Source organism: Chrysemys picta, chromosome 7, assembly GCF_011386835.1.
Source record: "Chrysemys picta bellii isolate R12L10 chromosome 7, ASM1138683v2, whole genome shotgun sequence".
NCBI classification, from domain to species: domain Eukaryota; kingdom Metazoa; phylum Chordata; order Testudines; family Emydidae; genus Chrysemys; species Chrysemys picta.
Window position 1 is genome coordinate 28,739,584 of NC_088797.1, and position 25,272 is coordinate 28,764,855.

At 42.9% G+C, this 25,272-nt stretch overlaps 1 protein-coding gene across 9 annotated transcripts in view; it reads left to right on the forward strand.

Annotated features, from left to right (window-relative positions):
• The window catches only part of CARD19 (caspase recruitment domain family member 19), a 49,773-nt gene that overhangs the window by 20,075 nt on the left and 4,426 nt on the right, over positions 1-25,272 (forward strand). For 3 of the 9 annotated variants that reach the window (XM_005305434.4, XM_042849777.2, XM_005305435.5), the window contains exons 2-6: positions 6,458-6,600; positions 8,451-8,604; positions 16,284-16,343; positions 18,381-18,452; positions 21,454-25,211. In XM_005305434.4, coding sequence (XP_005305491.2) covers positions 6,458-6,600; positions 8,451-8,604; positions 16,284-16,343; positions 18,381-18,452; positions 21,454-21,569 — 545 coding nt within the window. In that variant the 3' untranslated portion in view covers positions 21,570-25,211. Of the gene's footprint in view, positions 1-6,457; positions 6,601-8,450; positions 8,605-16,283; positions 16,344-17,677; positions 17,739-18,380; positions 18,453-21,453; positions 25,212-25,272 lie in introns of those variants that run through there. The other 6 variants (XM_065551012.1, XM_008179625.4, XM_065551013.1 and 3 more) reach the window with 4 other exon arrangements.

The following is a 25,272-nucleotide window of genomic DNA, read 5'->3' on the forward strand; positions in this document are numbered from 1 at the left end:
GGCCTGAGTGGAGACATTTCCTCCTGTGGTTTGTGTGGACCTTTCACACCCAGCAACAGGGGAGAGAAGAGCAGGTGAAGGGCTCAGTTGTGCTAGCTGATAGTACCTCACTACTATCTCTATTAATTGACTAGAATCCCTTTAAGATATTCTGACAATTTACCCAAATCCAAATTCTGAAGCTATTGGGTACATTCCACAGGCAAAAAACAAAATAATTTCTCCTCATAAATAATTGTCTTTGAGCCAGGGATCAAATTAATCCCTGGGGGGGACAGTTCAGCAGTATCCAGGGAGAGGCCTGGCCTTAGACAAGGAAAACTAGAACCACTGTCTAAACTGTTTCTCCTGCCGGCTTTGGCATAGAGGGGAAGAAAGCAGAGCCACCCCATAGAACCTAGGTGCTTCCACCAGACAATATAATCCACTCTTCACGAAATGCAGGATTTTCAAATGTCTGCATAAAGCTCTAGTGGAGGGGTGGCAATTGCTTAGTGACCATATAATTGTCAAGGGCTGTGGTTGCAGGGAGCATTCCAGTCTGTGCAGAATGGGCTCTTAACTTAAATGTAAACTTCAGTTGATGTAACCTCACTTTGACCAGTGTAATTGCTGTTAATACACTGTGGTATGTTGTCTGTATGGTAGATAGAAAAAACTAGGAGGGCAGCAAAAAAAAAAAAAGGGGGGGGGGAGTCAGCTGGTGTTTTCGCCTCTTAATTTTTTATTTGGTTTTGCATATTTGTTCTAGCAGTTCCTGGTGGTGCTTTTAGCACTTGCATTCATTTAAATTTGCCTGAGTCTTGAGGTGCCATAATTGTTCAGGTGTTTATAACTCCCCTGTTTTTCTTCCTGCATTATGCTCTCCTATGGAAGAACTCATGCAAGGTGCAGAAGTAGGTGTGACACTCAGGCTTCAACTCAGAGTCTGTAATAAATTATATGGTTGGAGAGGAGGGAGGCAGAGTTTTGTGTCCACACAGGCAGAGCAGGGAACATGGTTGTCTCACCCCGAAGAAGTCCTACATGCTGTGATGAAATCCTTTAGATTCTGAGCCATCTATGTAGGACTGGGGTATTTGCATGGAGAGTCAGCATCTCTACACCCACACTACCAGTGCCTCTCTGATTCAGATTGAGCCTGGCATGCATTCAGCTGAGTTGGTATGAAGGGGGAAAGTTCAATTTCTGCTCTGACTCATGTACCATGAAGCTGCTTTGAAACAAAAGGGACTTGCATGGCATTTGAGTCAGGGTAGCAGTTGGTCATGGGAGACTTTAACTTCCCGGATATAGATTGGGGAACAAATGCTAGTAACAATAATAGGGCTCAGATGTTTCTAGACGTGCTAGCTGATGAATTCCTTCATCAAATAGTAGCTGAAACGACGAGGGGGGAGGCCATTTTAGATTTGGTTTTGGTGAGTAGTGAGGACCTCGTTGAGGAAATGGTTGTAGGGGACAACCTTGGCTTGAGCGATCATGAGCTAATTCGATTTAAACTAAATGGAAAGATTAGCAGAAATAAATCAGAGACTAGGGTTTACAATTTCAAAAAGGCTAATTTTAATAAATTAAGGGGACTGGTAAGGGAAGTGGATTGGGCTAACATATTTATGGATCTAAAGGCGGATGGCGCCTGGGATTATTTTAAATTGAAGTTGCAGGAGCTGTCGGAGGCCTGTATCCTGAGAAAGGGAAAACGGTTAGTAGGAAAGAGATTTAGACCGAGCTGGATGAGCGAGCGTCTCAAAGGGGTACTGAGAAAAAACAGAAAGCGTACAAAGAGTGGAAGAGGGGAGGGATCAGTAAGGAAACCTACCTTATTGAGGTCAGAGCATGTAGAGATGGAGTGAGAAAGGCTAAAAGCCGTGTAGAGTTGGACCTTGCGAGGGGAATTAAAACTAATAGTAAGAGGTTTTATAGCCATATAAACAGGAAGAAAACAAAGAAAGAAGAAGTGGGACCGCTGAAGACTGTAGATGGAGTGGCGATAAAGGATAATCTAGGGATGGCACAATATCTAAACGAATATTTTGCATCGGTCTTTAATGAGGCTAATGAAGGGCTTAGAAATAGTGGCGGCGAGACAGAGGGGAATAAAGGAGGGGGGGTTGACATTACCGTATCCAAGGTAGAGCCAAACTTGAACACCTTAACGGGACTAAATCGGGTGGACCGGATGATCTTCATCCGAGAATATTGAAGGAACTGGCGCGAGAAATTGCAAGCCCGTTAGCGATAATATTTAATGAATCTATAAACTCAGGGGTGGTACCGTTGGACTGGAGAATAGCTAATGTGGTTCCTATTTTCAAGAAAGGGAAAAAAAGTGACCCGGGTAACTACAGGCCTGTTAGTTTAACATCTGTAGTATGCAAGGTCCTGGAAAAAAATTTTGAAGGAGAAAGTAGTTAAGGACCTTGAGGTCGATGGCAATTGCAACAAATTACAGCATGGTTTTACGAAAGGCAGATCGTGCCAAACAAACCTGATCTCCTTCTTTGAGAAAGTAACAGACTTTTTAGATAAGGGAAATGCGGTGGACCTAATATACCTCAATTTCAGTAAAGCGTTTGATACGGTACCGCACGAGGAATTATTGGTTAAATTAGAAAAGATGGGGATCGATATGAAAATCCAGAGGTGGATAAGGAACTGGTTAAAGGGGAGACTGCAGCAGGTCGTACTGAAAGGTGAACTGTCAGGTTGGAGGGAGGTCACCAGTGGAGTTCCTCAAGGTTCGGTTTTGGGTCCCATTTTATTTAATCTATTTATCACTGACCTCGGAACCAAATGTAGGAGTGGGCTGATAAAGTTTGCGGATGACACAAAGTTGGGAGGTATTGTCAATTCGGAGAAGGATCAGGATATTCTGCAGGGAGACTTGGATGACCTTGTAAATTGGAGTAATAGAAATAGGATGAAATTTAATAGTGAAAAGTGTAAGGTGATGCATTTAGGGATGACTAACAAGAATTTTAGTTATAAGCTGGGGACGCATCGGTTGGAAGTAACAGAGGAGGAGAAAGACCTCGGAGTCCTGGTTGACCGCAGGATGACTATGAGTCGGCAATGTGACGTGGCCGTGAAAAAAGCTAATATGGTCTTGGGATGCATTAGGCGAGGTATATCTAGTAGGAATAAGGAGATGCTGCTTCCGTTATACAAGGCACTGGTGAGACCTCATTTGGAGTACTGTGTGCAGTTCTGGTCTCCAATGTTTAAAAGGGATGAACTCAAACTGGAACGGGTACAGAGAAGGGCCACTAGGGTGATCAGAGGAATGGAAAACCTGTCGTATGAAAAGAGACTCGAGGAGCTCGGTTTGTTTACCCTAACCAAAAGAAGGCTGAGGGGGGATATGATTGCTCTCTTTAAATATATCAGAGGGATAAATACCAGGGAGGGAGAGGAATTATTTCAGCTCAGTAATAATGTGGACACGAGAACGAATGGATATAAACTAGCGGTGGAGAAGCTTAGGCTTGAAATTAGAAGAAGGTTTCTAACCATCAGAGGGGTGAAATTTTGGAACAGCCTTCCGAGGGAAACAGTGGGGGCGAAAGACCTCTCTGGCTTTAAGATTAAGCTCGATAAGTTTATGGAGGGAATGGTTTGATGGGATAACGTGATTTTAGTCAATCAATCAACAGCGTGCCATCGCGGGCAAATAGTATCAATGGTCAAAGAGGGTCTGGCTGGAGAATCTTGCCTGCATGCTCGGGGTTCTACTGATCGCCATATTTGGGGTCGGGAAGGAATTTTCCTCCAGGGTAGATTGGCAGAGGCCCTGGAGGTTTTTCGCCTTCCTCCGCAGCATGGGGCAGGGGTCACTAGCTGGAGGATTCTCTGCGACCTGAAGTCCTTAAATCACAGGATTTGGGGACTTCAACAGCTGAGTCAAGGGAAGAGGGTGGTTCAGCTATTGTGGCCTGCATCATGCAGGAGGTCAGACTAGATGATCATACTGGTCCCTTCTGACCTTAAAGTCTATGAGTCTATGGTCCTAACAGTTCAATACACACTGCTTAAAGCACGTAATTTGGAAAGTAAGAATTAGAAATACATGGAAAAGATATAGGGTTGGTAAAAGTATTTACTATACTGGATAAATAGTAACAGTCTAACTGAAATCCAATTGTGTCTATGGAATTGCAAGCCCTCTCCTATATCAATAGACCATGTCTTTATTTTAGTGGGAGTGACTAGCCCTCTGACTGTATTATTGTTACTCTGGGAGGTTTTAATGAAGCCTTTCCTGGTCGTTTTCAGTGCCGCACAGCTGTAGAAAAGGAAATGTAATACTAAACCTCTGATACGTAAATGTCAGGGGCTGCATTTACACTGAGAGTAGCACGTCAAGGTTCTGTGCTCAGGCTGTCCCGTCATCGTTTAGTTCACCATGTCTAGCTAGTGAAGCACGGAGGCTAGGCAGGATCACGTACTGTCTAGTTGCCCAAAATACCAACAAAACCTGTTCATATAGTTTAATGATACCTATATACCCTGGGATATACTACATGTTTCTTTTCCTACACTAGTCAGATCAATTTGCAGTACCTCTTATGTCTAGAATGAATGCTTAAGTATGTAGAAGACAGTAATAGAACCATGCATTTTTAACCAAATATGGTTCTGAATAAACACCTCTTTCAAAGTCTAGCTAAGGAACAATAATTTGTGAAATCTGCATGGATCTGTATTTTAAAATTTGGGACACGAATAGCCATAGAGCAATCCAAACTATTTTTAGTTGAATGTTGTGCTCTAAAGAGAAAGCTCCTGCAAAAGCAATTACTGGAAAATTGGAAGTGATGCCTACAACAATGCAGGAACCCAGGAATCTTGAATTTACTGAGGATTACAAAGGACTTAATTTACATGACACATTTTATTTTGAAGTTCTAATTATTTTCTACCTGTATTTTATGCACTTTCATTGAAGGGATTTATTGCTACTGGAAGTTCCTCTTTTCCCAAATGGAGTGTAAAGATGCATATTATTCCCTTTAAGGAATAACAGACTTAAAATATTTTGTACTGCCCAGGAGAGGGCTGAGAAGGACAGGACACTTCTGGAGCAAATTCTAAGACTGGGGGTGTGTTGGGGTCACCTTACGGTATAACCAAGGCTGGTGAGAGCCGGAGTGTAACCCAAGTGTGGCTGACGCACAAATGCTCAGGGTGTGGCTTGCATGCTGGAAGGCTGCTTGTGAGTGGCCCATAGTAAGGCACCTAAGGGTGCAGGGCAGGGGGTGACACAGCTGCTCATTTGTCTGGATTGTACCCTGGTATGTCACATAAAAGCTATAAAGAACTCCCTGGCACTTTAGCAGAGATGTTATTCCTAACGCCCTGGCTGCATTTCAGTTTTGGGAATATACCTTGTGGCAAGTCTTGTTCAGACAAAACTGGCAGTAAGTCAATGGGAACTTTGCCTGGATGTCAGCACAGAGTCAGGACTGCAGGATTCCTTCATTCAATCTAACTAAATTCCCCCAGCAATTCTGACTGGCTATAGTAGACATCTTCCTTTCCTGCCCTAAACTATTGTGTACAGTTGCCATAAGCGGGACGGCTGCATTTCCAGTGGGGGAAGAAGAGAATAATGTATGTGCAATATTTCAGTGATGTGCCTTTTTACTATTCTAAGTGATAGTGGGTAGCACTGCGAGATAAAGAAGATTTTATATTAATGAGTTTTTAAAATAGTTTAAAACATTACAACTTGCTTTAATATTTATAAAAGGTAGGAAATGTATTTTCCACCCCATCCCTTCAGCAGTGTTACATCTTTCTGACAAGTGGATGCAATGGTGATATTTGATACATCCATTAGTGCCTTGGTAGTATATAAATATCTTAGGTCAGCATTTCCCAAAGTATGGAGTGCATTCCTCTGGGAGAGGGAGGGTGAGTGCAAAAGATTTGCTGAGGGGAAAGAGGTGGAGGAGGTGCAGAAGATGTATGATTGCAGATGGATGGTCCCTTGACAACATATGGAGCATATGGTGAGGTGGAAGGGGGGCAACAATTGATTGCATTTTCTTGAAAGCCGGTTTAGCTTGCAAAAGTTTGGGAAGCACTCCTATTAATTAGTTATGCTATTAATAATTTCCCAGCCATTATGGAGCTCTGAACACGGCTGCACCTTGGTCCCTGCTGTTCTCTGCCTGTGGCACATAATAGTCTAGTCTCCCGTGGTCTGTGATATTTTCATCTACTTTCAGCTGTTGGGTTTCATGTGCAGGTGCTGGGTGGGTTGGTGGCCTGTGATGTGCAGGAGATCAGACTAAGGGATCTGGTGGTCCCTTCTAGCTTTACACTTTAGGACTATGAAACAAAGTTGGTTTATCTGTGTTACCTTCATCACAAAAGAGGCAATTTATGGAAATTACAAATAGTTTTGCCATCAAATAATAGTGGTTCTTTCTGCGTGCTTTTTGGTTCATAGATCCATCTTACTGTGATCGGCTGAGGCAGGACATGTACTTTCTCACGAGAAATGGCAGACTGAGCGAGCATCTGGTTGATAAAATTATTCTTCAGCTAAACAGAGTTTATCCCCAAATTCTCACCAATAAAGAAGCAGAAAAGGTAAGTGACTGGATATTCCTGCAGTATTTCCGGATGTAGCTTTATTTTCTGGCTGTCCTGCATCTAGGTTAGAACACCAACTGGTGAAGGTGCCCACGGCAACCTAAAAGACAAATCCCTAAACCTCTGAATGGTTACCCCTTTGCTTTCTTACGGTCTACAAAATGTGCACTCATCACTGTAGTATTTGAGAGCCTCACAGCTATTAATGAATCTCTCCTTACCACATCTCTGTGCGTTAGGAAAATATTATCTGGGAAATGGAGATCATGAGGAACTGAGGCCTTGTCTTTATTACAAGGTTGCACCAATTTAATGAAAGGTATGTTTTTAAAGCGAATCCCCGTGCTAAATCAATACGAGCCAGGTTTAATTTGATTTAAGTGTGTCCAGACAAGGGTTTAACTAAACTGATTTAAAAATGCACCCTTAGTTAAACTGGGACAATTTGGACTATAGATCAGGCCTGAGGCAGAAAAGCCAGCCTTTTTAAAGTGGTCCCTGCTTTTGGGTGCAAAATGATTTATGTCAGTACAAAGCGGATATAAAATGCCAGCACATCAGAATGGTAATAGTTTGCACTCGCTCTGTATGCAAGATGCAGAGGGCAATGGTGAATCAGACCTTTAGAGTTCAAAATAATGGGCTGGATCCTGTCTCGCACCAGTTTCAATTCGATCAGCCACCACTGAAACGAGTGGAGTTATTGCAGTGTAAGACTGTGTCTGTCAGACCAGATTCCGAACCAGTCTATCTGCATACTTAGGGGAAGAGGCCTGACTTAGGTGATGTGAGATGTAAACAGTTAAAGAAAGGCTCATTCATTTAGGATTCAGAGTAAATTTAAGTCGTGGTGTTATGAAAGCTGGATGCCGCTCTTACATTCATACTGAAACTGAACACTTTCCCTTGAGCTCATGCACATGTGTTCTCTTTTTTATTTACAAAATGTATCATTCCCATTATACACAGTAGGCTCCATCTTGCACACCTTACACTGCTGGCCTCTCAGGGCTTCAGTGGGAATTCTGCCTGAGTAAGGAGCATACAAAGGCATTCCTCTCCCTCTAGATAAGGAATTGATCCTAAGTGTAATGTTATCTCTCTCTACCCTACTGGTCCTAAGTGTAATGCTTTCATATTGATTTGCCAGAGATATTTTTGGAGACTTTCCAGATGCACACATGTCTAAATGATTTCAGTTAAGGCTAGGTGTAACATTTTCACTCTCACTGTAAGGTTTACTACTGTTCAGTACTTTGTCAGACCATGGGGAAGATCATCTCTTCCTCTGTAGTAACACGGATAGGAAGACAAGATGAACACAAAGAGTGATGCATTAGGACTGTCATGATGGCTAGAATATATCCTGGCCAAATTCCAGAAAACTGTGGAAAATCTTTTTACATGTTCATCCCAGTTCTGAGATGTGCATTTTTAATAAGACTAGAAGTAGAGAACTTTTTATTAGCCAATGGCATCAAAAGTATTTCTGTTGGTGCTATATTTACAATAAATTGGTTCCTTGCTAACTCAAACTCTTGGGAAATTATAAACATCAATTACCTCTCCTATTGCGTGGGATACACTGCAGTTGATCAAATGCTAAAACAATGCTTGATCAAACTAAGTTAAGCAGGTGGTTTAAATTGTAGATGTTGACATTTGAGGGCTGAATCATTATTTTTGTTTCCTATCCTAGAATACTCATGTACTGACAGATACTTTTAGCAAAATAAACATAACTCTGTATTTTCACTTTTATAATGTAACTGTAGGGTAGGAACTAATTCAGCACTGTATCATTGCTTTTGTAGTCTTTGTTCTAATGACTGCTTTTTCTCTTACAGTTCAGAAATCCAAAGGCATTGCTTCATATTCGGTTGTCAGATCTTATAAGCCACCTACAAAAGAAAGGAGACAAACACTGTCAAGAATTTTACAGGGCTTTGCAGATCAATGCCGAACAACTGTATAATGATTTGCCAAGCAGGAAAATCTTGAGTAAGTTGGGAGACTTGTGGCTTCCCTGAGTCAATGTATCACAAAATTTGCCTTTGCCGGCATCCCAGCTTATTTTGAGGAATTAAATGCTTCCTCCCCCCCCCGCCCCATGTGCTACTTTCTACAGACTGGAGACTTTAGAAGCCACCTAGTGGATTTGGATGCACCATTAATTTTGATTGGAATTGGATGTCCAAATCTCTTTACCAGCTTTGAAATCGCAGCCACTGTATTTAAGATACAATTTGTGCCCAACATGAAAATGCAGAAAGATAACCCAATTCAAGTTCTCTTTTAATAACTGCCCCTTTCCCTTTTATGCATTTTGTTTAAAAGGGCATTTATTTATTTTTCAAGCCTTTATTCTGACTTGTAGTAAATAAAAGCTATGTTTTAAAATAAAAAGTGTGACACACAAAGTAACAAAATCAAGGCAGCTCAGAGACTTGGCTTCCACTCAATTCTTAAATCACCCAGCTGTGCTTCATTAACTCCACACACATCAGATGTTAGATCATGCTTGTTTCACAAATACTTGCAATGGCAAACCACAGTGTTAGTTACCTGGACCCTGATCCTGCAAACACATAGGCATGAGTAGTCACACTGAGTCTATGGGCCTTATTACATGCATACGTGTTTGCAGGATTGATTGCTATTTCCATTTTCTATACCGTAAAGCAGATCTTTTTCTAAAAGGAGAGAGATGTGGTCCAACTTACCGTGCTGGGAAAATAATGCTTGCCATGTATGACTCATTCTGTCAATGAAACTGGAGAAAGAAAAAAAATGCTCAAAGAGGAAGTGAAATACATTCAGCACATTGAAACAATTTGAGTAGCATGAGGAAGGGCTGTTGCAATTAGGTTAATGAAGCTGCAAAGGGGCTGCATGTTACAAAGTCCCTACAAACTGTCTAATAGCACTGATGCTGCACCATTCAACCCCCTGGTGGTTTTGAGTACATTCCAGCAGAGTTTTTGGTCATGTGGTCAAACCCCTAAGAATGACAGCGTAAAGTCAAAAACAGGCCAGGCTAAAAATGCGAACATCTGTCTTTAATTAATATGTAACAAATAATTTTTTGCAGAACAATTGACCTGGAAAATAGTTGCTATATTTCAAAACACTGAGCCTCCTGCCTTCCTCTAGCATCTCATTATGCAGTAAAGCTGTTGTACACGCTGAACTAGAAACCCCTACTGATTTGGAGATAGCATCCTTTTCAAACCACACACATGCCATCTCCTGGATAATATGCAGACTCCAAAGTTAGCCCAGACTTCCCTCCCAGTTGGAGGGTGTTTGCATGTGGGCTTTGATTTGGGTCCATTTCTACATCAGAAATCCACATTAGTAATTATCACAGCAGCATTAAGTCCAGCTCTTTGATTTGATGTGTGCCTCGCAGAAGCCATCCCTGCTGAGGCTGTGTGGAAACTTGGATCAAACACGCTAGCATCTCAAAGAAATCTGTTGCTTTAGCTGAAGGAGTCAGGAATAGAAGCACAGAGTTACCCTTCCAGCCTAAGTAGAGGACAGGCAACAGTCATTACTTAGTAAGGGCTTGATTCTGCAGCCCTTGCTCACCCAAATACTCCTGCTGAAGTCACGGAGGGTAAAATTTTCAAGAGCACATTAATGACTTAGGAGCCTATTCCCATTAGTTTTTTTAATCAAATGGGAAGTTTTTAAGAGCCCTGTAGAGGAGTGGACTCACCCCTGCAGTGCCTCCTGCGGGTCATCTCTGGGAATTAGCTCATTTCAGCATTGGAGCGCCCCCTGCAGGCCAGTGGTCCACCTGTCCTCCAGCCCTCATGTCCCTCCCATACCCTTTTATCTAGGGTGCTGCCCCCTGGCAGTACACCCCTCAGTACTAGGGTCTCCCCTCCCTGGGGAACCCCCACCCACTATCCCTACCTCACCTCAGAATAAGGCCACTGCCAGGCACCAACTAGCCCCCACTCCCTGGGGCAGACTGCAGTATAGGCCACTCATCACAGGCAAGGTTGGGTTTGGACCTGCTGCCTTGGCCTATCCCTGGGCTGCCCTCTGCAACCCCCGGTACCCCTTGGCCTCCTACTAGGCCACAGCCTGGGGCTTTCTAGGCTTTCCCTAGCCCTGCTCCACTCAGGTACCCTGTCTCTGCTTCCTGCAGCCAGGCCCTTCTCTCTCTCTAAGCACAGAGAGAGACTGTTGAGTACCTGGCTCCCAGCCTTTTTATACAGGCCAGCTGTGGCCTGATTGGGGTGTGGCCCAGCTGTGGCTGCTTCCCCAATCAGCCCAGCTTTTAGAGCTGCAGCCCTCTGCCAGGGCTGTTTTAAGCCCTTCCAGGCAGGAGTGGGGAATCACCCCACTACAAGCCCAAGTCCCTTTGAAAATGGGACTTAAGCACTTTTGAAAATTGTGCCATGAGCCTACTCCAGGGAGTAGATGTATCAGGATTGGGCCCTCACACATTAAGAATAGCAACTAGACGTGTAGAGTGAAGTAAAGCATCAAGCTGTTACTGCGTCTGTGGGGTAAATGAGACAGCATTTTGTACATTGAATAATATTCAAAGCAGTCCCACAACTGCTTTTGCCTCACTTGTGTGGTACAACCACAAAGCAGCATTACATTCTCTATTCCTTAGCAGACTCTCCTACGTCATAGACATGAGTAGTATCATTAAAATCTCTGTGCTAAAACACATACTAGAACTATATTGTCATAGACTGCAGCTTCCTTAGTCTCACATAATAAGGAAATAAATGATGTATTCTGAGAGCAGTATAAGTATTTGTATATTAGAGGTTAGATAGCTAAACTGGTTGATCCTCAGTCTGGATTAATTTGCTAATGTTTGTGAAAGTGCTACACAGCTGGTGTGTCTTATTATTACTAATGTATGAACTAACAGCCCATGAAAAGTGACCTTCTTAAAAACACAGCCCCTTTCTAAACTAAAGCAGAAGAAAGGAAGCCTATTATTTTTACTTCTCACTGAGGTAAACTTGAATCCTCCTGCTCCTCCAAGCCATTAAGCACATGCATAACTTTACTTGCATGAGAAATTGTCCTGTTGTTGAGTAAAGTTAAGCATGTGCTAAGGATTTGCAGATTTGGGCCCTGACATTGTAAATATGAAGAAAGAAATGACAGCTTCAAGCTGAGATCTTTATTTGGTTTCAGCCTAATCTTTATTTAGAGCAAAGTTATGAACACCTAAAAAAGAGTTTGCAGTGGGATTTGTCAAAAACAAATCATGCCAAACCAGCCTAATTGCCTTCTTTAATAGGGTTACTCACCTAGCAGATGCGGGGGTGGGGGAGTAGATGTGATATATCTTGATGTTTTTAGTAAGGCTTTTGATACAGTTGCACATGACATTCTCATAAGCAAACTAGGGACGTGTGGTCATAGATGAAATTACTCTAAAGTGGGTGCACAACTGGCTGAAAGTCCATACTCAAAGGATACACTTGGATAAAGGTTTGCTTGTGACTTGGATAATGGAGTGGAGAGTGTGCTTATGAAATATGCAGATGGCACCAAACTGGGAGGGATTGCAAGTACTTTGGAGGACAGGATTAGAATTCAAAACGACCATGACAAATTGGACAAATGGTCTGAAATTAACAAGATAAAATTCAATAAAGGCAAGTGCAAAGTACACCCTTGGAAAGGAAAAATCAAATTCACAGCTACAAAATGGGAAATAACTGGCGAGGTGGTAGCACTGTCGAAAATAATCTGAGGGTATAGTGAACCACAATCTGAATATGAGTCAACAATGTGATGCAGTTGCAAAAAAGCCTAATGTTATTCTGGGGTGTATTAACAGATATGTCCTATGTAAGACTTGGGAGGTAATTGTCCTGCTCTACTCAGCACTGGGGATGCCTCAGCTGGAGTACTGTGTCTGGTTGTCCAGTTCTGGGCACCGCACTTTTGAAAAGATGTGGACAAATTGGAGAATGTCCAAAGGAGAGCAACAAAAAATGATAAAAGATTAAGAAAACTTCCCTTCCCCCTGCCTCCAGCCCCCTGCCATGAGCTGCTCAGGGGGCAGGGGGCTGGGAGCATCCCCCTGATCCCAGCGCCCTCTGCCCTGACCCCTGCACCCGCCTTGCACCCCAGCCCCCTGCATCCTCCCCATGACCCCATCCCTGATTCCTGCACCCTCCACACATCCCAGCCCCCTCACACCCCAGGCCTTTACTCCTGCACCCCCTCACATGCCCCAGCCCTCTGCCCTGACTCCTGCACCCTCCACACATACCCAGCCCCCCCACACCCCATGTCCTGACTCTTGCATCCCCCACATCCCCACACCCACCCTGAGCACCGGGTTGGCAGCAGGCTGAGTGGGGCCAGTGGCTGGGACCCCAGCTGGCAAGGAGCCAGCAGCCAGTACTCCAGACTGGCAGCGGGCTGAGCGGGGCCAGCAGACGGGACCCTGTCTGGCAGGAGCCAGCGGACGGAACCCCAGAAAGGCAGCGGGCTGAGCCGCTCGGCCCGCTGCTGGTCTGGGGTGCCAGCCCCGCTCAGCCCGCCGCCAGTCTGGGGTCCCAGCCCCCAGCCCCGCTCAGCCCGCTGCCGGTCTGGGGTTCTTGCTGCTGGCCTGGGGTTCTGGCTGCCAGCCCCTTGCCAACCAGGGTTCCGGCCACAGGCCCCACTCAGCCCGCTGCCGGCCTAGGTGAACGGAACCCCAGGCTGGCAGCGGGCTGAGCAGGCCGGGGGCTTAAGATCAGCATTTTAATTTAATTTTAAATGAAGCTTGTTAAACATTTTGAAAACCTTGTTTACTTTACATACAACAGTAGTTTAGTTATATTATATACAGACTTATAGAGAGAGACCTTCTAAAAAACGTTAAAATGTATTACTGGCACGCAAAACCTTAAATTACAGTGAATAAATGAAGACTCGGCACACCACTTCTGAAAGGTTGCCGACCCCTGGGTTAGACAAATACCTGTCAGGGATGGTCTAGGTTCCCTTGGTCCTGCCTCAGTGCAGGGGTCTGGACTAGCTGACCTCTCAAGGTCCCTTCCAGCCCTACGACTCGATAACATATAATACAAACACGATTTGGGGTCTGGGGAAATATTTTCTCCAAATTGCCTTTTTAAAGAAAAACTACTGTAAATTTCAAAGTTATTTCACAATTTTAAAAGACAACAAAAATTCTTCCCTTCTCATTAAATATAGAGCTTGAAGATAAATCTCTAGTCGTGTTGCAAGAGTCCCATCGGACATGGGGGAGGAGTGAGATACACGATACTGACTGTTTCTGATGTATTCTGAAGCTATGAATCAATTCTCATTCTCTGATACTGATTGAAGTTCATTTTTCATTTCTCTTTATACTGATAGAGAACAGAATGATAAAGGTCTAGATCATCCCCCACACAGGACTACCCTGAAAAGGGGCTGGGAACGCTGCAGGGTCTCTTTCCTAGGGTGCTCCTGGCATTGTCCTTGTGGGTGGTTCTCATGCAGCAGGCAAGCAGGCCATCCCTCAAAACCAGCCGATCAATCATCATAGGTTTCGAGGACTCCATAGAGGCTTTGGAGAAGGGCTTTTTTCTCTTGACCCTCGCCAACCGCTTGGCAGAAAGGTTCAGTGATATCTGTGCAGCCCGAGGCTTCCACTTCAGTGAGTGCTTCTGTAACGCCACTCAGAGGGATGTCAGAGCACAGGAGAAGACAGCTCCCAAGCTAATGCTGGCTAAGGCAGAACTAACCCGGGCAGGTTTACTACGTTGGATTGGTGTGGTGTGTAGCGAGGGCTCGTGCACCTCCGCGACCCACTTGTGGATCCAGAGCCCAGAGGCATTTCTGCGGTAGAAGCGGAAATGATGCCGAGGAGGTGCCATTTGCCCTATTCTGCACCACCCTCGGGGGGAAGTCTGCCATGCTTTTGTTCCAACTGCCCAGGGAGCTGGATGGGCTGATTGGACACAAAGGTACCAGAAAAATCACTAAAATAAAAGGTCTCAAATTGCCTCAATGCAATGCAATGCAAATTTGGAATTCGCACAAACTGTAGATTGTTTTTATTTGAAAAATTAACCAGCCTCCCACAACTAAATTCTTCTGACTGAAAACCTCCTTCCACGAATCAGACAGTGTTTCAGTGGAACAATTTTGTAATATGAATTAAACTCTAGGAGCAATATTATTCGGTCCTGGTGTTTCCACAGTAAGGGGCCTGCCAGACCTACGCCAGGTTGAGCTCCACATTCTCAGAGGCCTAGGTGTCTCTTGAAGGATGATCCCCTCCTGCCCAGGGCAGTGGTGCTGGAACTAGGGGTGTTGGTGCTGCTGCACCCCCTGGCTTGAAGTAATAATAACCCAAATGCATGGTTTCCATCATCAGCACCTCCACTATAAAAATTGTTCCAGCAGCCTGGCCCAGGGTAAGAGTTGCAGACTCTGCCCTCTCTGGGCTTTGGTAATAACATAGGCCCACTCATTTGCCATCATTTAGGGTAACCAAATGTCCCAGTACTGGGGGACAGTCCCAGGATCCTGGCCAAAACCTACCCAGGGGATTGGCTGCCTGGTTACTATCACTGTGTCCCCTGTTCCATCCTGTCCCCGTTCTTGAGCTAGTGCTGAGCCCAACTGCATTGTCTTCTAGAAAGTGGTATGTGGTCAACCATCTATCTAAACCAGTGGACAGGCAGTGTAATAAACCGTGATAACACGCGCCAAGCAATGCTAGATATACACACTCTGAGACATGCATGTTTAGTTCCCTGAATGGGGACAGAGGTTGCTTTCACACTATAGCAAACTGATAAGCTCGGTCAAATTAAATAAATGACTTCTCCAGCTGCCATTGCTAACAGTGGAAAACTTTGTTGACAGGCTGGATTCCCCTTCTGTTCGATTTTACAGAAAAGTACCGATCTCAGGACCACATCCCATGTGCCAGGTCTGAGCATGCAGAACCCATTGACATCAATGGGAGTTGCATATGTATGTATCTGAAAGCAGAATTCGGTTTCTGATGTTGGCTCTCCGAATCCATCGCCATGTAGGTTGTTTTCATGGCACAAACACAGTACCATGACTTGGTTGTAGGACAACGAGGAGAACATCGATGGCTGTGGGAATAAACCCTTGTTGAAATCCTGATATTTTTGTAGCTATCCGTTTTCATAGTGACTGGTGATTTAAACTTTGTCCCAGGATGAAAGCCTCTCTCTGATGTAATGTATTACCAACCTTCCTCCAACTCTCTGGGCATTCACATATCTGACAGGAGAAATGTATAGAACAATCTGACTGTTTGAGGCCTCAGTCTAGCAAGGCTCTTAGTCATAGGCGTGATTTTACACATGTGAGTACTTTCACCGGTTGCCCATCAGGTCCCAGTGGGACTACTGGCATGCTTAAAGTTATGCATGTGATTAAGTGCTTTGCTGGACCAGGACTATAAAACCTCAATGCCTTCCACCTGTGTTGAAATGATGAATTCCCTATTTCTTTAATAAACACAGGCCCTGATTTAACTGCAGCTGTGACATGTCCTTAGGAGGGGTGAAATATTTCACATAAAGATTGGCTCTCTCTCTCTCTGAAAAGTGGTAATACAGACTTTCCCTCTGTTTTGCATGAATTGATACAGAAGTGTGTTGGCTTGAGCTCAATACTAACTCTTGGTGTGTTGCTTTTATTTCTAGAAACCTCAGCTTCCACAGGGATAGACACAGACAAGGAGAAATATATTCTAACTGACAGGGGTAAATAAAATGCATACAGTACCATTGAACAGAATGATACTTTCAGTTGAAGATGCAGTTTATTTTACAACTTAATTTACATTTATGGAACAAATCATTTGTTCTCTTATGCCTTTATTGTAGCTATTTAAATGCATTTAACTTGTATTAAAGGAAAACCTATTCAGCCTGCAACTGAGAAATCTGGTCTCATAGAAGTCAAGAGATTATAGAGCTTTAGGCAACATTTACATTGGCATTATTTTTAAATTTGGCATATTTTTAACTAGAGTTTAATTTCCCATGCTGTTCTAATGCTTTAGCAATAAAGGGTTTTACAACGACTTCTGCTTTTACAGAAGAACCTTGCTAAATCACTTTTGCAGATTAGTGAGTAGACAAAAAGCAACCAAACAAATAAGAGAAAACCAACAGCAATAACGAAAAACCCCAATAACAATGGTGAACAATATACTTTGTCCATTAAGGGAAAATTGTGTCTCTTCCCTTGCCCCACTCAGTGCTATGTTGGGGTTCTGACAGCAACATAGCCAGCACAAGGAGGGGGGTGGGGGAGCTTTTTAGGAAGCTGTGCGAAGGTCAGCGAACCTTTGTGCTCCATCATGCTGAATAAGGGGCTGTGGATTGGAGACTACTCGTATCCACTAGCCATTTTCCCTAGGCAGCCATACCAAACGATTGCAATGATGAGCCTGAAGTAGCAACTGCAGAATGACTGCACTGCTGGAAAATGTCTACTTCCTGCTCTTCCTGTGTCTGTGGGCAACCCCAGCACGTAGTCCATTTGTTAGGCTAGAACTGGTATTTGCCCCTAAAAGGCTAGATGCAGTTTAGGTGTATTCATGATAGCATTTCCCAGTAAATATACGGAAGAAGTTGTGGTAATCTGAGGCCTCCCTACAGAACTCAGCTATTAAACATTGGCCAATTTTTGTCTGGCTGAGTGAAGTGTGGATTAGCAAGGTTCTATCGTACTTCAATATAAGTACCATATTTCATTTCAGTTGGAAATGTTAAAATGATTTCCAGTCAGGGATTAGAATTAAATATACAAATAGCTTTGCATCTCAGTTGCATTCAGAACCATGAACAGCAACAGAAAACATTTTAAATACCGTATTCATTACTTTGCAGTGCACATCTAAATGCAATCACACACAATACTCTTCCCGGATCATTTTATATAAGTAAGAATATACATCTCTATATTGATAGCTGTCATTTAAATAAATGAGATGTATATCCACTCAGAAATGGGAAAACCTTGGTTGCTAATTACACACAGAATGGGTGATGACTGGCCTTTTTCCTTTTCTTTTTCTTTCTGGCCGTAGTTTATTTCATGAGATCTGATCCTGCAGTCCTCGCTCAGAGAAAATTCTCAGGAAAGTCAAGGTAACTGAAGTCAGGAGTTTTGAGCATGGACTGAAGGACTGGACCCATAAAGAGCAGTAATTCTTCCTGGTGGAGAGCCGGGAGAAGGGAAGGATGAAGGATACAAAGTATAAAAAGGAAACATTATGAAAAACTACTTATTTGGGGCCACATTTCAATACCGTCACTCTCAGTGAATAGTACCTTACTCTACGAGTAGTTCACTGACATCCGTGCGACGACTCGGGGAGTTAGGGGCTCCTCAGTGTGAGTGAGGGTATCAAAATCTGGCCCTTAGTTTGCCATTTTTGTTTAAAAACAAAAAAAAGGAGGTGTTTTTTTTTACACAAACTAGACATTTTTATGTAAATCTAAGACCTTCTTCATGTGCAGTGTAATTAGGCCTCCCATTCTGAGTTCTTATTAGAACAAGAGAGGCTAACAATGTCAGAGTAATTATAATACAAAATACTTACAATAAAGTGATTATATTTTATAGTACAGTAAGCACAGAATATACCTAATTATGATTATGCAAATGTCATGTGAACAATCTTAGCCATGCCTATTCATAATAACAGAGGTTAGTGAATCATCAGATAAACTAAACTTTCACTTTTCTCTGCTCTTTTACTAAATTCACTTTTCCTTTTTCGTCCTTAGGTCCCATGTTCTTCCTTGCTTGCTTTAGTGTTGCTGCAGGATTAGCATTGTTCATGTACTGCTGGAACCCAGGTAATCTACTCTGGAATTGTTTTAAAGGGAAATTTTTATTCTCAGTCACCTTAAGGTAAAACACATTTGAGGGGTTCCCTGTATATCTTAAGAACATAAGAACGGCCATACTGGGTCAGACCAAAGGTCCTTCTAGCCCAGTGTTCTGTCTTCCAATAGTGGCCAATGCCAGGGGCCCCAGAGGGAATGAACAACACAGGTAATCATCAAGTGCTCCATCCCCTGTCACCCATTCCCAGCTTCTGGCAAACAGAGGCTAGGGACACCATCCCTACCCATCCTGGCTAATAGCCATTGATGGACCTATCCTCCATGAATTTATCTAGTTCTTTTTTGAAATAATATCTTGAATAAAAGCTGCTTCTACACTAGAGCTAATGGAAGATGTCATCATTTGTTAATGAGGTTAGGATGCAACCTGTGCCCCAGAAGTGCCAGGAGATAATTAATAAAAAGCTCACAAATGAGAAGAGTTACTTTTTAAAGATCTGAACCATAGTATTGTGAACTCCCATTGCTACAGCAGACAGAGAGGATTCATGCTTCCAAATTAGAAAACTTATTTAAGTAGTTAATTGAAGCCTGATCAGTGCCTGCACTCTCAGTTACTTAATCACAAGGAGGGAATTCTTTTTTATTTCTGTCTGAACCTTCAGCATATGATCAGTACAAATACCTGACTTATATAGAAAAAATCATTTTTATTGTTGTGATCTGTACCATTTGCATGCAGAGTAGTTTTCCTAGATTTCCTCCCTAATGGCATGCACCTTTTAATGGCTCATGAATAAACACCAGCCGCCCACCCCCTCCACTCTGTACAAGTCCCCTCCAGTAAATTAGTAGGTCTGCTTGTTATGAGAATTAAGGACTTGTGCATTGCCCAGGGCCCTGTTCTTCAGCCCTTACTCAAGATGACTAATGCTAATGTGAGTAATCCATTGGCTTCAAGTAGTGTGAATGAGTACTACACAGCATAGGAAGGGTTGGAGAACTGGGCCCCCATTTCATAGCTGATTTAATATTTTTTCCCTGCAGTATAAAAGACTCCCAACAATATGACATCTAAAGAAATAGGTATTGGGGCACATTAATATTTGACAAGGTTCTCTTTAAAGTATGTGGAAAAATCAATTGTAAATAAGGTTTATATAAATATTTGTCAATTTGTGACCTAATACAACACCCATCACCTGGTATCTAAGCACCTAACTATCAGAAAATAAATACTGGCAGATTCTCCTGACACTGGAGCTCTGCTCCATGCAGGGATATATGTGTGTGGGTGCTGGCAGGAGGTGAAATTAAGAGGCTGGTAACAATGCCCTGATTCTGAGGGCCCACCCCAACACCACTTAGAGCTGTTGCCTTAATGGACCCTATGCCAGTGGAGGATTGATGTGATGGATCTGAGACTGGATTATGGCCTCTTTCTGCCACCTGAGTGGGGCTAAGGGTCCATGACAGGGTGTGTGAATCCCACCCTTAGAGTATTTCAACTTTATTCAGAGTGGTAGCCGTGTTAGTCTGTATCAGCAAAAACAACAAGGAATCTTCGTGGCACCTTAGAGACTAACAAATTTATTTGGGCATAAGCTTTCGTGGGCTAAAACACACTTCATCAGATGCGTGGAGTGGAACATACAGTTGGGAAGTATAAATACGCAGCATATGAAAAGAAGTGGGTTTTAGCCCACAGAAGCTTATGCCCAAATAAATTTGTTAGTCTCTAGGGTGCCACAAGGACTCCTCGTTGTTTCAACTTTATTTGCTTCTTCTGAGGAAGATACTGCTTGGGCCATAATGATCTTGGCAAATTGAGTCATAACTTGAGCTTTGTGTATTTACCATGAGGATGTTCATCTTTTTCTTTTGGAGGAAATTCTTTGTTTTTTTGCTTAACACTGCTCATTACAGTGGGCAAATGCTGGTTGCCTGCCACAGCACCAGAGTGCACATATAACAATTTGAATATGAGTCATCAATGTGATTCAGTTGCAAAGAAGCCTGCTATCATTCTGGGACATATTAAGAGGAGTGCCGGATGTAAGCAACAGAAGGTAATTGTCCCACTCTGCTCAGCATTGGGGAGGCCTCAGCTGAAGTATTGTGTTTAATTCTGGGTCCCACGCTAGGAAACATGTGGACATATTGGAGAGAGTCCAGAGGAGAGCAACAAAAATGAGAAAAGGTTTAGCAAACCCGACCTATGAGGAAAGGTTAAAAAAACTGGGCATGTTTAGTCTTGAGAAAAGAAGACTGAGGTGGTGACTTGATAACAGTCTTCCAGTATGTTATAAAGAGGACTGTGACCAATTGTTCTCCATGTCCACTGAAGGTAGGACAAAAAGTAATGGGCTTAATCAGCAGCAAAGGAGATTGAGGTCAGATATTAGGAAAAACTTGCTAACTAAAAGGGTAGTTCAGCTCTGGAACAGTCTTCTGAGGGAGGTTGTAAAATCCCCATTATTGGAGGTTTTTAAGAACAGTTTGTTTTTCGGACAAACACCTGTCAGGGATGGACTAGGTTTACTTGGTCCTGCCTCAGTGCAGGGGATTGGATCTGAACACCTTTCAAGGTCCCTTCCAGTCCTAGATTTCTATGATTCTGCTTCCTTGAATCCCTCCCGTTCTAGCTTCAGTTGAACATAGTGTTTATTCCTTCCCCAGAGCTCTAGTGCTGTTGACAAACACCAGCTCATGGACAACTTAAGCCAAAGAAATCATTTGGATAAATATTGAACGTGTGTCAAAAGTGATCCATAGATTTTTTTTTTAACTTGAGATTCTGAACTACTCCCTGTTAAATTGCTTTTGCAAATCAAAGGTCCCTTAGGTAGGCTTTTCAGTTCAGTTAATTTACAAAGTATTCAAAGGAACAACTTTTCCCCGGAAGCATTTTTGTAAAGAATCTTTGCAAAACTCTGTTTATTAAAACTGTACTTATCAATTGATTAGTTCACTTTCTTTTTTCACTCCTACCTTTTTGTTTTTGTTTTAGATCCAAAAGTTATAGGAGGAGCCAAGAAAATATTGGGATTTTCTCCTATTATCATAGGAAGACATGTTAGAAATATTTGTATGGTATACATGGAAGATACATCAAGGAAAAATTAAGGAAAAGCTGCTTCTTCAGTCTTCTGTACAGTATACCTGCCAATGGAAAAACAAATATACACACACTATATATTATACCAAAGATTTAGTTAACGGCTTTAGCAGTAAATATGCTGCTTCAAGGTGCTTTCAAATGGTCAACTCTATATGAACTTGTGGAAATGGATCATTTATTTTTGTAAATGCTTCTTTTAAAATATTTATCATTTGGGTATGAATGTTTTTAATACACACCTTAAAAGGATATCCTAAGCAATTATAGCTCTTAAGCCGTATTTGTGTTTTATACTGGTGTAGAGGAACACAGCCGTTTAAAGGATGTAATTCTCTCTCTTTTTACTGGTTCATTTAAGAATGACACTTAAAAAACCCAAAGCCTTACTAAGAAATGGACCTGATCTTTTTGTCAGGATTGTTCATTCCCATCTGTATTCTTTATACTACATGAGTATAGGGGCACTGTCCCTACAATCCTCATCACTAGCTGGTTCAGTTTGTGTGTATTCAAAACCTTGCAAGGTTTCCTGACTGCCATGCTCTGGAAACTCTCTGTTATCATTGTTCTAATAGATTGAGCAAGGGTAGGCTTCAAACAATGACCCTTTGACTCTGTGGGATGGCAGAACTATCAAGCTTTGGAAGCTACCAAGTAGGTTTTTCAGATTTACATGGTTCTTTCCTTTCCAGGGAAGTTTGTTTAGTTTTGGTATAGCCAGGAAACTGAAGTAGTCCAGCATATTTGACAGGGACTTCAGAAATAATAATCAAAGCTGCATGATGTGTTTTTGTTTCTGGCTGAAAATATGTATTTTAACATGAAGCACTGTAAGATTTTCTAAGGTGGCTTGATCACACGTTATATTGTTTCTTCTGTGGGTAAAATCCTGAAAAACTTGCGAAAGTCTTTCTTAACACGTCAAGAGTTGGTGTCAGGCTAAAGCATGTGTGGGAAGTACAGGGAGACAGGACTGAAAATAAGATTTGAGGGGGAGGTTGTTTCTTTGTTTGTTTTGCATTTTGGGCCCAATCTTGCTCTCATTGATGTCAGTAGGAGTCTTCTTTCCTCCTGCTCCTTCTCCCTGCCTGGGGTCTTTCTGTTCCTGAACCTGGCTACAAGTAGTGACGTTCACAATGGGTGGGTTCTCTTATGACCTACTCCAGAGTACAAAAGAAACTGGGGAGATCCTTCCCCAAACTGCTTGGTAGGGCAATCTCTTCACCGGCCCCACCTTCACGGGAATGTTTTGCCCATCAATTTTAACTTAACAGCCATTCCTTGATATTCCTTTGTATCCCCATGGACACAGTTAATCATAGTATCAGGTATTGGCTTTGTGGGTTTATGATTCTAGAGTCTTTCAAGGTTCACTCTCAAGTACCCCAGTCTTAGGACTTGTCTACACAGGAAAGTTATACCAATATAAGCTAAGGTGTGGATTTAAATCACTATAGTTATGCCAGTATAACTCCCTGGGTGGAATAAGAGTGGGATTTTGGGGTTTATGTCACGTTAGAAAGGGATGAAGCTAAACCAAAGTTTTTTTTAAAAAGCCTCTCATTCTGGAATAAGAGTCTCCCCAGGGGGAATTATACTGGTATAACTATGGTGGTTTAACTATACTGGTATAATTATACCAATATAATTGGTAAAAGGTCCTGTGTAGACAAGCCTCTTATTGCGAAATTTCCCACCCCCAGAGAACAGGTTTCTAGTACTACACCTGGATTATGGTTGCATCTTAGGGCAAAACCTATATGCACGTCCTGTTTCACCACATTTATAGCAGTCTCTCCCCAGTCACATCTTTCTGAAAAATGGGACAAGTCTCAGAACCCCCTGCCCTTATGGCCACCCATATGATAGGGCCCATTCTTTTCAATGTGGTAATATAAGGTTCTGTATTGTCTCCTGGCATCAGGTGTGTCATCTCAGGGCCTTTCCACATTGGAATCTGATAGGAGTCCATCTCTTTAAGAGCCTTGAACATTGCAGCCCTTTCTTCACGTGGCTGGGCCCTCCCTGTTCTGTTGATCTTCCTGAAATCTCTGGAACTCGTCAGCCTGTGGAGTGTCATCTGTCTGCTGCCTCCCTTCTGTCCCAGCCCACTGAACAGCGAGCCACTTTAGAATTGCCCTCACTTGGTCAGGTGGGCCACCGAACAATCTTGTCTCTGGTTTAGTAGCTGCCCCTAAAGGACTCAGGGCTTATACTTCATCCCACTCCTTAACTTCTGGTCTGTACCTAAGGGTGGATAGACAGGATCCGTGCTCTAGCTCCTCCAGCACCCCCAGCAAGCATCTCTTCTGACATCTTGATGGGTAGATGTCCCCACCATGGCCCAAAGAGTAGTAAGAAGTTGTACAAAGGTCCTTTCACTGGGCCGTTTAGTTTTTGACTGTAATCGCCAATGCTTTGATTTATACTTTTCCCTTATCTAACCCAAAGTGGTCTTTTTCCCATTTAGAACCTAAGTGACATCCCATGCATGACCCCCTATGGCAAAGAGCCTGGATGAGTGGGTTGGCTTATATAACACTAGAGCTCCAGTCAATCAGCTTGGGAGGGGAAAAAGGCTGGAGCAGCAATAACCAACTAACTAACAGTCAAAACACATCCCAGGGGTTGTCAATATTAACAGTTTGATTAGGCAGGTATTAGTTAGCACCTACTGGTTAGTTCTCCCCCCCCAGCCCCCGACCCACCTCCTTACTGACTGTCTGATCTCCTCTTCCTACCATTTGAACAGTTTCCTGTGGCCTTACTGGGCTCACTTGGTGCAGTCCTTAGTGTCCTCTTGTAAACAATACCTGGTTCTCTGGTGTGTGGGTATTTGGGCTGTAATCTCCCAAACCTATAAACTAAACCCTGAAGGAAGAGGGGGAAAAAGCCACCCAACAGAAACCTGGCAGCCTCTTCAGGTATTTGACTATCCTGTCACATACACCAGTCAACATTCATGGGCCCTGCGTGCCCATCAATTAATGGCTATGGCCTTGACCCAGCAAGGGCTGTAAGCATGGGCCTAGCCTTAAGCATGTGAGTAGTTCCATTGATGCCAGTGAGACTACTCATGTGTTTAAGTGCCTTCCTGAGTTGGGGCTTTTACCAGAAAATCTGCAATTTTTTCCCAGTGTCTGAGTTTCAGAGCACCCTAAGAAGATAGTAATGACAGGATAGTTTATACCGAAGAATTCATCGGACTCTTCAGTCTGATCATCTTACTCCAAAGAGAACAACCTGCATTATCCTCTTAGAAACAACTGATCTTGTAATACATTGTTTCCTTCCGAGACAAATTTCAGGAGAGGCAATAGCAGGCCTGGGGAGGAGAGGGAGACACAGAACCAGATTTCTGAATAACAGATCCATTTTGGCACCAATTTGTGACCAATTGAGGAAGGCCTGCAGTGGATGGGAGCAGAAGCCAGCCATAACTAGACAGCATTGTTTGTCTATTACATTTCGAAAACTCTGTGTTTTCAGTGGTGTAACTATGTTAACTTCACCAGAGGAGCTCCTCATTTACATACACATACAGCAAGGTCAGGAGTGGGTCACAGGACTATTTAAATATATAACATAAGGTGACATGAATAAAGATTCTGTGTAAATGAAATAACATCATTTGTCTTTACCCAGCAGAGCAATATGTTGAGATGTTTTTTTCTTCCGTCGGCCCCATCGTCTCTCATGTCTATTTCG